At 41.5% G+C, this 12229-nt stretch overlaps 2 protein-coding genes across 5 annotated transcripts in view; one reads left to right on the top strand and one right to left on the bottom strand.

Annotated features, from left to right (window-relative positions):
- The window catches only part of LOC110978877 (protein CMSS1-like), a 53606-nt gene that overhangs the window by 2439 nt on the left and 38938 nt on the right, over positions 1-12229 (bottom strand). For 2 of the 3 annotated variants that reach the window (XM_087146917.1, XM_087146916.1), the window contains exon 2: positions 1478-1582. In XM_087146917.1, the coding sequence (XP_087003043.1) occupies positions 1478-1582 (105 nt within the window). Of the gene's footprint in view, positions 1-438; positions 674-1477; positions 1583-12229 lie in introns of those variants that run through there. The other variant, XM_022234197.2, reaches the window with a different exon arrangement.
- LOC110978890 (homogentisate 1,2-dioxygenase-like) lies at positions 1302-8780 on the top strand. 2 transcript variants are annotated; one of them, XM_022234214.2, is made up of 13 exons: positions 1302-1413; positions 1991-2071; positions 2385-2579; positions 2985-3044; positions 3782-3873; positions 4052-4086; positions 4217-4296; positions 4468-4567; positions 4859-5082; positions 5610-5736; positions 6079-6131; positions 6834-6962; positions 7102-8780. In XM_022234214.2, the coding sequence occupies exons 1-13, from the start codon at positions 1381-1383 to the stop codon at positions 7225-7227; spliced, it is 1335 nt and encodes a 444-aa protein (XP_022089906.2). In that variant the 5' UTR covers positions 1302-1380; the 3' UTR covers positions 7228-8780. The 2 variants fall into 2 exon arrangements, 1 of the variants encoding a protein (XP_022089906.2); XR_015427892.1 differs by lacking the exon at positions 7102-8780 and having other exon boundaries at positions 5610-5857; positions 6834-6900.

Raw genomic sequence — 12229 nt, 5'->3', positions numbered from 1 at the left:
AGGAAAATGCTGCAATATAGGCTCATAAATTTTCCAACCATTTTTTCTGTTTTCTTTTGGACTTGATCTTGGAGAGGAGGTCATGAGAAACATTTTGATATAAGTTTGGATTCCATCGGTGCCTGCAAAGCAAAGAAATACTGATTTAAAGTAGGGCTATTTTGAGATGTTTTGGGACATTTTTTGTAGATGTGTGATGCAGAGCAAACTGTGATTTTTTTGTACACAAAAAGAGTGTGGATTTTGACTGAAAACTTGCTTGAAATCCACATTTTCGTGAAATCTTTTTTCTTATTCGTGCCTTATTTCAATGAAGTAAATATTGGCTTCACTTGAAATTAAAAAAAAAATTGAAATTGGAAGTTAAATAGAGAGCTAGAGCAAATGAGTTCCTAAATGAACAGCGCCCTCACTCATTTGTGCATGTGGATCACTTGCCTCTATTTTCGTCTTCATCACTGCTTGTGTCTGACGATTTCTTAGCATCATCCAACCACCATTCGTCGCCTAGGTCATCTCCCATTTTGTCCGATTTTAGTGAGAATTAGTGTGACTTCTTCAACGTTACAACCAATGACACGTGCACGGCGTGGCAACGCGGCACATCGCTCGTGAGACGACGTAACAGTGACGGCGCCGTAAAGAATTTAAGCGCATCTAGATCTGCGTAAGCTATATACTGCCCTCAGCGACAAAAATAATAAATAATAATAATTGACATTTATAAAGCGCCCAAACCATCAAGCTGCTTCCAGGCGCTGTACATCAGTATAAGCATAGATAAAGAAATACATAACTAAATGAATGAATAAATAAATAAGAAATAAATAAAACCTACATGTACCATAGTTAAAATCAACACTAACAGACTAAAAATGCTTGTTTAAAAATGGGGCTGGGCACGCGGCATGCTGGGGAAAGCAGCATGTTCGTATGTATTAATTCATGTACATTATTCATCATCATTGTCATAGATTAGCATATCATCATACTACGGGTAACACCTGTTATGGGGGGGGGCAGAAAGACTTAAAACTTGTGAAGGTCATCCCTTACCCGAAGTCCCTGCCTCCCACCCCACCTCACTCCACCCCCTAAGAAATAACCCACATCCAACAGCAAAAAATCACGCACAACCTGACAGATTTCTCCCCACTAATTAGTGGAGGTAGTAGACAACCACGTTTAATTGATTAGTCCCACCTTAACCCCCCCCGGCCACCTATGCGCCAACTTAAGGGCACCCTCCCCCTTCAACACACCTCTAGTCAAGCCCACTTTTAAGACCAATCATGGTGCATGCATGCGAACTGTCTACCGGTAGAGGTCACCACGGTCATCACGCATGCACTCACACAGCTACAGACGTAACACGCAAGCATGGCAAATATGGCCGATCACAAGAAACCTGAGGTTTGTAAACGTTGTCGATTTACTTTGATTTTTGAGGTTTTATTCCTTGAAACTGAACACCGACCTGCAATGCTTCTTTCATGTAGTCTTGAGGTGACATTTTGAACAGGAAATTGTTGGTGCTCTGCTGGAATGTGGAGTTTTCTGTTATCACTACTCTTGTTCAACACTATCAAAAAAAAGATCAGAAATAGGCTGACATTAAACAGTAACACAACAGTTAGGTTGAAGCCAAAGGAAACTTTGGCCTCACGTTACACGTGTTATTGACACATCACGCTGTTCCCAGAACATGTACAGCACGAACCTAGTCTAATTTTAACACGGAAAGATACCCGATGTTTGACACCCAGTTTAAGTCATTACGAATGACATTGGAGAATATGCATGACATGCTGAAAGTAAATTGTGATGAGTCCTCAGAATTTGGAGAAAATAACCGCACAGTAGGTCTAGTCAGTTGTTACCTCATGTTTAATTTTATCATGTTTTGGTATTTACAATCATGTTTTATGCATAAATTATTCATGTATCATATTTGTGCTTTTGTTTTTCATGATTTTGTTTGTTCATCAAGGTATTCCAATACCTGAGTGGATTTGGCAATGAATTTGCCTCAGAAGATCCCCGATGCCCGAATGCTCTGCCAAAAGGCCAGGTAAAAAAAACAACCACCTTACCCAAAAAACCAAAAGATTTCTTCTCAAGTTCATGCATGTGAGCCTGTATTGAAACTTTCAACTCTATCTCTGTCTGCAGCTGTACATTTTTAGTTAGTTTAACCACTCCTTGAGGAGTTGAAATGATTTGGAATCGCAGAAGTGTGCCTCAGCAGAGGTTTTACTTTCACTTAGGCCTACATGTAGTTTAGCTATTTTATAAAATGCTCTTTACTAATAAATTGATAGTTGACTATATGATTCATGAGGTATTTTATTCAAAGAAAGATTTGCGTGTGATGATTTCCCTAGAACAACCCTCAGAAGTGTGCTTATGGCCTTTATGCCGAGCAGCTGTCCGGCACGGCCTTCACGGCACCTCGGGTGCACAACAAGCGAACCTGGCTGTACCGCATCCGACCCTCTGTCCTCCACAGCCGATTTGAGCCAGTACCACAGGGCAATCTGACGCATGCCTGGGACGAGTGGCATCCAGATCCAAATCAGGTACAGAAAGGGGGGGAGGGAATGTGGAGGGGTGTGTCACGGTGAGAACCTTCCTCCCTCAGCCCAACCCAACCCCTCCATTGTAAGATGTTGTCCGTTCCTACCTACTCTGTGAACCCCAATGCCCACCCCTCCCCTTCAAACTGGTCAGGCAACATCCGTGAAAGTTTACAGTGTGGTGGTTTTGTCCTCCTTCAGTTCATGTAGCTGCCAATCCTACCATGTTTCTGTCAGAATATTTATAATGAAAACGAGTATTAATCCGTCATAATCATTTGATTGGTATCTGTATTATGCTTGGAGTTCATTAACAGTGGCTATTGTCATGGGTCTCAAACCAATAAATGATACAGCTATTTATATTAAAGGCATCTGTAAAAATATAACATTTTATTCTTTTCCCAGATGCGTTGGCATCCATTTGCAATTCCTGACCCTGCGTTTGCAAGTGTAGACTTTGTTGAGGTAAAGAGCTATTCTGTTGAAAATCGGACAACATTATTTACATTGACTTGAAATTTTAAGTCACAGAAAGGCTGTTTGGTCAGCACTGTTTTGTCAGATTACGGTTTCGCAGGCTAAAACCTTCCTCAAAATATTTTGGTCACTACACTTTGGCAATACCAGGGGCAAAATTTCTTGGAGCGTAGACATTTTTTTAAGGCTGGGTCTAAAGCAGGCTTCCAGAGCTACAGCTGCATCTTTTCTTGAAGACTGTGCTGAATAACCGAATATTTGATCGATCATCAAATATTCAAATATTATTTTTCAAATTTGAATATTCAAATGCTAAATCAATTAAAAAGAAAGGAGAATTTTCTTTTGTTTTAAATGAGAAAAACTGCAATATAGAGGCTTGTTCCAAGTAAATTTAAATGAAAAGTGACAAAAACCTCACAATTTGAAAAGAAGATTATTCATTAAAAACTTTAAATGGAATATACATTTTCAACAGGAAAAGAATTATTGTTTGTCTCTTAAATCTTGTTAAATTGTGGCTGGAGATACTGGTAGACATGAAAATCTATTATAGTGATTATAATGTACAATTGTGTCCGTTATTGCAACTGCTTTTGTATATGGTTTTTTCCATCAACAATCTGCTGGCCGGTATGACCGAATTGAAGGTTGAATATTCGAATAGTGAATTATTTGAATGAACTCAGCCCTACTTTGACTTGTGTTTTTGTTGTCGTATGCAGGGTTTGAGCACAGTTTGTGGTGCTGGAGATTGTAAGAGTCGTAATGGCCTAGCCATACATATATACGCCTGCAATGCCTCCATGGGAAACAAGTGAGTTGTCAGCTCTAACGTTTGTTGTAGTGCTTCCCTTTTACTCTGCCCCACAAAAGAGAAAGTTTACTTTACAGTATCAAATGTTCATCTCATGAAGTGAAAATGCAACACTTCAAAAATTACTTTCGATTTAACTTCTAGTACCCACTAATTCATAAAAATTTCTTTACCACAGGTGTTTCTACGATTCAGATGGAGACTTCTTGATTGGTAAGTTTGGTGTCTGGCATTCAAATATTGTAAAATATATGTAAAACTTAATCAAGATGCAGAACTAAAACACAATCCAAAACACAGGGTTCCCAACTCATTAGTTGATCGTGTTTATTTGGGATGTCAGTTCCCCAACAGGGTACATTGATGATCCATACAGAGTTTGGACGGATGACGGTGGCTCCAAATGAAATCTGCGTCATCCAGGTCAGACACGTCTTTCCCATATTTCCTTCTTGGAAAAAAAAAAATTGAATAAGGAAAGATGATATAAATGTGTATTTACTGTTTATAGCAAATCAAATTTTTTTGTTCAAAAATACGTTTACCTACGCTACAGCTTCTGTGTCAACAGTCTTATTAATAACATTTCTGTAGCAAGGGATGCGATTCAGCATTGCGGTGACTGAGCCATCGCGCGGCTATATCTTGGAGGTCTTCAGTGGTCACTTCACGCTCCCTGACCTGGGACCCATTGGTAAAGTGGAAGTAGCTGATTTTTATAAACTGATATCGATTTTTGCAATCAATATGCAGGTGGTTTCTTCCTAAAGATGAACTGGTATATTATACTGAGGAAGTGGTTCTGGAGAATTTGTCGTAGCTATTTAGGAAGGTAGAATTGAGTTATGGTTGACTGTATATGGAGCTTGAGACACTTCGAAGGTTGAAATACAAAGATGTGCCCTTGGGTGCAAGAGGACTTGAAGGATCTAGGCAATTTCCTTGGCAAACAGTTTGATTGGATCATTTTGTTTCGTTGTTTTAGGTGCTAATGGGCTCGCCAATCCTCGAGACTTCCTAACACCAGCAGCCTGGTATGAAGACCGTCTGTGTGACTACACCGTCATCTCTAAGTACCAGGGCAAACTCTTCGCTGCCAAGCAGGACCACTCGCCGTTTGACGTTGTGGCCTGGCATGGTAACTACTGCCCCTACAAGTATGATCTGGATAACTTCATGGTGATCAATGCGGTGGCATTCGATCATGCTGTAAGTCCAAAGCTAAAAAAAGACTCATGTCAACATTTTCAATTTATGAAATGCAAGCACTCAAAGGACAGCATAAGGAGGCAACATCCAGTCCATTCCAACAGCAATGCCAAGAGCATTGTTAATACACGATCCTGCTTCTAACAAGCTAACTGTTAGATCCCCAAATCGTTCATTTTCCAGTACAGATAATCTGAGGTCTCTTTTATGACAAGGTAATTTGTGAAGTCCTGATGACCTTGTGATTGACCCCTTCACACCGGGACTCTTTTGACCACGACTGCTGGGCTGCTGTATTCCCAGTATGCAAAGCCTTGTCCAGCAGCAGGCCCACATTGAAACTGCAGGTGCATGATGAAATACAGCACTAATCCTCCCACAGAGCCGCGGCGTTTGCCGTCTACCGGCGTTAAGGGGTTAAAGTATGTGACTGTTCCAGAATGCAGTGACTGTGACAGGAACTGTAGTCTTGAACATGGAAGACAAGCATTCACCCACGATTGCCTCTCTTGTTTGCTCACCCACAGGACCCGTCCATATTCACCGTCCTGACCTGTCAATCCAATAAGCCTGGTGTGGCTGTCGCGGACTTCGTCATCTTCCCTCCGCGTTGGTCTGTGCAGGAGCACACCTTCAGGCCGCCCTACTACCACCGTCAGTATTACTCCAAACAGCTGCGTCATAATCACTCAGCTATGGCTAGAAACAGCATGCATGCATATGGCTAGCCACTAGGTAGTGACTGCTGCCACTTCCCATAGACTCGTGTGTGATTGTAAGCCACAGCCACTTCATCAAATATGGTCTACCCCACAAGTCACTTGAATGCATAAAGCCAAGGCAATGGAATGTGTGTGATTTCCCCCCCCAACCAATTTTAAGTTTTACCTTTGCTGAAGAAGAAATTAGTCTAATAAACCCTTCTCAATGATCTAATTGAGCGAGTACATCTTATTTTAGATTTTGTACGTCAAACTTGTCTTTTACATTTCATAGGCAACTGCATGAGCGAGTTCATGGGACTTATCAAAGGCAGATATGAAGCAAAGGTGAGCTGTGATAAAACCCAAGTGAAGAAATTTCATAATTTGTTGTTTTGATATTTGCAGGCATCGTTTGATGTATTTCAGTTTTAATATTGCGCCCAATATAGGAATTCTAGCTATTTGGTGCTGTTGAATTTAGAACTGTACCCTGACCCTTTTGGCCAGCTTATCTCCACATTCCATCAATGGTGATGGTGCGTAATGTCTTGCCCTTGGAGGGCAACGATTGTTTGATTAGCTTTATTGCTCCATTATCCTCTGCTGTTCAGAGCTGTTAGTCGCAATGGTGTTGTTTGTGGCATTTAAGGGTTCAGCCAAACTGTTTTTCCCTCTAGAGAATAACAGAAAATATCAGTGAGTTAATTTTTTTTTCTAAGAAGTCAGTTTTTCCTCACAGAAGAGTTTTGAAATAGACATGTAAGGGGGCAAAAATTTGCCAAGGCATTTGGAAGATTTTTCTTTTGCAAATTCCCATAAAATGTTCTTTATATGTCAACAGATAGAGTGTGAGTATATTAAAATTACTCTGTGTAAAGGAAATTAACTTTATGTTTCAGAATTGTAAAGAATGCTACAAGACTGTTCAGTTGCTCAAATCCTTCAAAATACTTGAAAACGTGGTCAAAAGAAGTTTCTGCTCCTTCATCAAATAGTCTGATACCTTCAGATCCTTTCATTTCCAACCCATTTTTGTTTGATTCATAGGAAGAGGGGTTCCAGGCAGGGGGTGGGACTCTACACAGCATGATGACCCCCCATGGACCAGATGCTGCCTGCTTTGAGAAGGCCTCCACTGATGCACTGACACCGCAACGTGTGGCTGACGGAACCATGGTAAGAAATGAATTTGCACTGCCTGCTGCAGTGATCAAAGGGTCATGGGTTTGAATCCAGCCAACTACAAGCATTAGGGCCGGTCAACCAATCAGCCAATTATAAAGTTCGTAATGTTACAATTTTTTTATTTTGCCAGGCATTTATGTTTGAGAGTTCCTTCAGCATGGCTCTCACCAAATGGGGAAACTTGACCTGTGATAAGGTGGATAAGAGGTACAATGAATGTTGGGAACCGCTTCAGAAGCACTTCAAGCCGTCTTAAAAACACCTGTTAGAGGGAGCAGGAGATGTGCAGTCACAGGTGCAAGATGTTGGAAGACATTTAAGATACTATTGACACACTGCATGCCACATTCATCATAATGGTTCTTGTTGGTACTCAGTATTTGGGGGAGTGTCCAGCATGACAGAGGGGGGGAGGATTCATGGGTCAACAAAGGACAGATGTCATGCAGAAGGTGGCATAGCGGAAAATTTTGCACTTGCAGTACAATCTTAGGCTATGTGCAATATGGGAACTCCAGAGCTTTGGCTACGTCTGTTATCAGCACCTATCTGTGTATTTCCAATGGAGTTAAGACCAAGACCTTGCTCTGGGTGCAGCCTGAGGTTCTAAAGTGAATCATGCTCGCAATTGCTATATAACTATAGAGGGCGCCACAGCCCTGACATAAAATGACAATCAAGTGAGGGCATTTGCATGTCGCTGATGGCAGCATGAATTTCTTCCTGTTGACCAATGGCAGACCTCATAAGAAAGCACGTGGGGCACAGGGTACACGACCAGACTTCAGCAGGTATGAAAACTACATCATATATTCTACATAAAGAATATACCCAAAAAAGAAAAATTGCCCCCAAAGGTGGTACACTACTAAAAGATTCAAGGCTGCTGTGGATAAACTGACCATGTTTGAAATTTGTTCGCTTATGCTTGAGTGCTACATCGGGTAGTTTATAGGAAAGCGTGACCCTCCCACTTAGTCTCTTGTCTTTGAGGATAGCTGTGTTGATTTGAATAAAAATCAAGATCAGTTTTACCAGACTGTCAAAAAATTTGGTAAGTATTTTGACAAGTTATGTGTTTTATCAAATGATGCATTTATCTTTGGGAAGTTTACTTTTTATGTTGTTTTGTCACTGAAATAGACTTATTTCCATTAAGGCCTTTTTGCTCTGCAGCTTATTAAGATTAAAGGAGAGAGAGATATCAAAATGAATGTTGTTTTGTCGTTACACATGTGGTTCATAAACATTCTATAGCAGAAGTTTTCACACATTTTCCAAATTAGTTTTCACGTGATCTTTAATCAGTCAAAAATGTCTGCCTTGCCATCAGCTAGCAGACAGTGTTATTCTGTACTTGCCCAATCAAAATATTTGTTCCTATTTCGGGTTCTTTTTTTCTTTGAACTATAAAAAGGGAGAATACAGGCGATTCACAATAGTGCGCCTCCAAGAGTTAGGGACAACGCGCGAAATCTGTCGACCCTTTCTGAACGCACACTTGGTCAACAGATTAAGCGCACTGTGTTTGGCCAACGTGTCGCAAACTCTTGGAAGTATTTTCAATATTTTATTTCAGAATTTATGGAATTATATTTATGTTGCTTTCTTCACTTTCGGTTGAATGTCATTGGACAAGAATTGTGTTTTATGATTCAAAAGTGTGGGTATGGAGAATTTTCTGCCCCTTTATATATATATTTTAACAGTCATTTCTTCAAATGTTTGTTTATTGATATGCATGGGAGCAGTATAGAAATTTTCCCCCAAATCAACTGAATAAAAATAAAATATAAAGATATTGTCAAACAGTTAGATTTTTTCTAATTTATTTTTGTATAGTGGAGTTTGTTTTTTTTGATGAATGAGTTCTCGACGTCTTGTCTTATTCAGCAACGTAGATAGGATTTTAGTTGATTGAAAAAAGTATCTACTTTAACAATTTGGGAAGATACCCATTTGCGTTAACTTCGACCAGATTTTAATTGAATGGATGACAGTAAACGATTGCAGTGTTCGACAGGATGGACTAAATTTGCCCCAATTATGTAAATTAACTGGACGCGGATTTTGGAACTTATTGTTTGAAGCGATTCGATTTTCTTGTATGCATATTTTACGGGCCACGTTTGAATCGACTGTAAGGAGTGAGGTTTTCGTTTTTGCCGGTTGTCAGTACGTGGCCGTGCGCTGACGGCCAGGCGTCAGCTATAATGGGAAGCCTGTGGGCTTCCGTACTAACTTTTACCAATTTATCTGACAAGAAGCATCGGTGGACTGATGCAAGTCTGCTTTGATACGGTTCATGACCGCTAGAATACAATAATCCGGTTCCCATTCAACTATATACTTTGTTTATATTTCACATCTGGTCAATATTTCATTTTTTTCGTCATAACACGTAACGACCCTGGAGTTAAGATTTCACTTTTTACGAGGCTCACCGGGCGCAGACGTGGCCCGTAGCCCGGTGCTGGGCGGCACATCAACCGTGGATCAAAGAACGATCAAGCGCGGTACAAGAGGAATTTTTTGACGTGTTGGTTCGGAGACCCCAAAATTACCACATGCATCACGAACTGCACCAGGGAAGGAAGAGTCGTGGTGGGATGTTTTTCTCAGCTTTTTTCGAATCTGGGTTTCGGAACAGATGCGATGTGGGAATCGATGGTTCCAAATTGGTTGGAAATCCGGGGGATTTTCATGGGGCCGACGCCATGAGTTTCGGCAATTAGTGGGTCAAAAGAGTCTCAAGTCCGCGCCTTCAGTCTGCGAATCTCCAAAATCTTAATCTGTATAAGCCTAAGTTCTTTCTTTTTTTTTCGTTTGGGAAAAGCAGGTGGCTACAAAGGTCTCCACATACAAAATTCATTAGATATTGGAAATGAAATTCCCTTTTTTGTTTCCAATTCGTGATTTTTTTTTACTATTTTGTAGGTCAACTCAATCGTAATCTGCGTCTTAGTCTGGCCGCTATAGAATCACTCAGAGGCGCTAGGCTTTTGAAAAAAAGAGCTTAATCAGGGTTTTAACTCAAACGGTGAGTTATCCATTACTTCAAGTCATTCATCACCGGCAATTTACAACTGTTCAAGCAAAAGAAATAAAACCATGGTTTTGATTTGTAACTTTGTTGAAAGACCATGCTAATGCAATGCCTAAAAAATACAAGGCCTTGCATTTTGCTTCGATGATCCAAAGGTAACCACGCTAGTTTGTTAATAATTACAAGGCCTATCGAAGAATTGGCCCAAAAAATCTCAAAGTGAGATTTTTGCGATCGGCGAAATGGGCACCGAGGTGGCCGGAGGAGCGCGAACCCGAGCCGGCATCAAAGGGATTTCGACCCGGTGCCAAAAAAGCTGTCGGCGTTGGCACTCAGTGGTGCGATACCGGTCTCGGGTGCAATTCTCAGCATCCGTGCAGAGCTGAAACAAGATATGCAACTATGATATGACTGCACTCAGGATATGACTTGTGAAAGCTTGGGCTGCTGGAGTTTAAAGACTTCTTTCAAAGAAGTCCCATGGGAAATTATTCAAAAATAAAAATAAAAACACCAAAACCTTAATTCCGACCTACTGGGGAGACACTAAAGAGAGAAATTGGGAATTGCTTTTGTTAGTATTTAAGCATTCTGTAACGGACATTCGAACAGCAACAGCTTATTTCAGTTAGCTTTGTTCAAAGTTGAAGAGAGATTTTGAGAAAGAGGATGCAGCTGTTTCTCGTGCACTACAGTGAGAGTGAATCTCCGCGTTTCAAGTTCTTTTCTATTTTTAACCGCCTTCACACCGGCCGCCTTGCGGGCGTGTAATTCAAGGCGCTAAGTGTGGGAGGTGTGGCCGGCCCTCTACCCCGGGAAACAGGGGAACATCACCGCCAACACCACGGGTATTATCGCCGGAATCCCCCCGAGCAAGAAACACCATACTCCTCTGACACACGAGACACGCCGCTTGGCCGATTGCCCCACTTCACCCCGGTGACTGGCCTGATGAGCGGCCGATATTGGGGCCTGCTGGCAACGGTCAACTTTTCTCTGAACACAATGAGGAACCATGGATTGCCCTCGATATACCAAGAGCTTTCGGAGGTCCTGAAAGATCTGTCGTGTCTTGATCCCTTCCAGGAAAGTCTAAATTAATTAGTGAGAGAGGCTGCTTTGTTTCATTGCACTAATAAGACAATGAAATGGATTTGACCTCTAACCTCAGGTTCAATAGCGTCACATTACAGAAAAAGACCTGTTTTCTGCTTGTACGCAACGCCCAAATGTCTTGATAAATCATAGTTCAACGGAGCATATATATCTGTCTCAACATTAAGCCTGTAAGTGAAAGCTTTCACGAGTTTAGCTGAAGACAGCTAATTACATCATTACGACTGCAAATGTCTCTCATTACAAACGAAACACTTTACATGGCATGGACGGTACTGCGGAGGTCGTAGCGCACGTTACATTTCGTGCATAAGCGAACTGTTGGCGCAAGTTGCAGGCTTCAAAGCGCGTTTAGGGGACAATACTGATGCAACATTCTTCTCCTGAAGGTCTGAAAAATACGCCACAGGTCTTTTTTTTCCTTAAAGCAAAGTCCACGTTAAGTTGCAGGCAATGACATCATTACATAAGATGTTATCAGTAGTAACTACAATCAGTGTTCGCTTAGCTCCAGTTCGACAGCTAGGTATGGTGCACCCTGCTGTAAATTTCCCGCTTAGTATGATGCACACGACTACGTCCATACCAATCTGTTCATTGCCAAATAAGCCAAAAACTGGCCTGAGAAATCGCGTAGAAAATTATGTTGTCACTTTTCTCAAAGCAGCGAGCGCAAGTTGGCAGTGATTATAATGTCGAATTGCAATCAAACATCTTGGAAGAATTTCTGCAACCTGTGATGGGCATATTCAACATGCTGCAAGAAATTAGGGGCAGAGAAGTGAACCAAAAGGGCATTAAACCACGATTAAATCCTCCTCAAGTACAAACATAAACACACACTGATCCGGCTTGGTCTCGACCCCAACCGGCAACCTCGCCGGCTCAAAAAGCGCGGTAGCCGCGCCCCAACCGCGCGCTAATGTTTAGATATGCCCCAGCCCCGTTGCGGCGTATGTAGGGTCACAGCGCCGCGCTAATAGAGAGCATAAATTCCGATAAAGGGTTTGTGCCAAGGCAATTACATCAGGGGGTTGAATGTGTCATGTTCCCCTGACGAGTCTGCACACAGACACGACGGCTGCCCGGTCTTATA

The sequence above is a fragment of the Acanthaster planci genome, linkage group LG15 (genome assembly GCF_054643075.1).
Source record: "Acanthaster planci isolate LZ-2023a linkage group LG15, COTS_SCS, whole genome shotgun sequence".
Lineage (NCBI taxonomy): Eukaryota > Metazoa > Echinodermata > Asteroidea > Valvatida > Acanthasteridae > Acanthaster > Acanthaster planci.
This window is presented reverse-complemented; position numbering and strand designations above follow the sequence as displayed.

Bases quoted from the DNA above. Each gene is read 5' to 3' on its own strand.
- LOC110978890 (XM_022234214.2), top strand. From the start codon at position 1,381: ATGGCAAATATGGCCGATCACAAGAAACCTGAG. The intron at 4,568-4,858 runs GTAAAGTGGAAG...TCGTTGTTTTAG, and splicing joins CCCTGACCTGGGACCCATTG to GTGCTAATGGGCTCGCCAAT. The intron at 6,963-7,101 runs GTAAGAAATGAA...TTATTTTGCCAG, and splicing joins GTGTGGCTGACGGAACCATG to GCATTTATGTTTGAGAGTTC.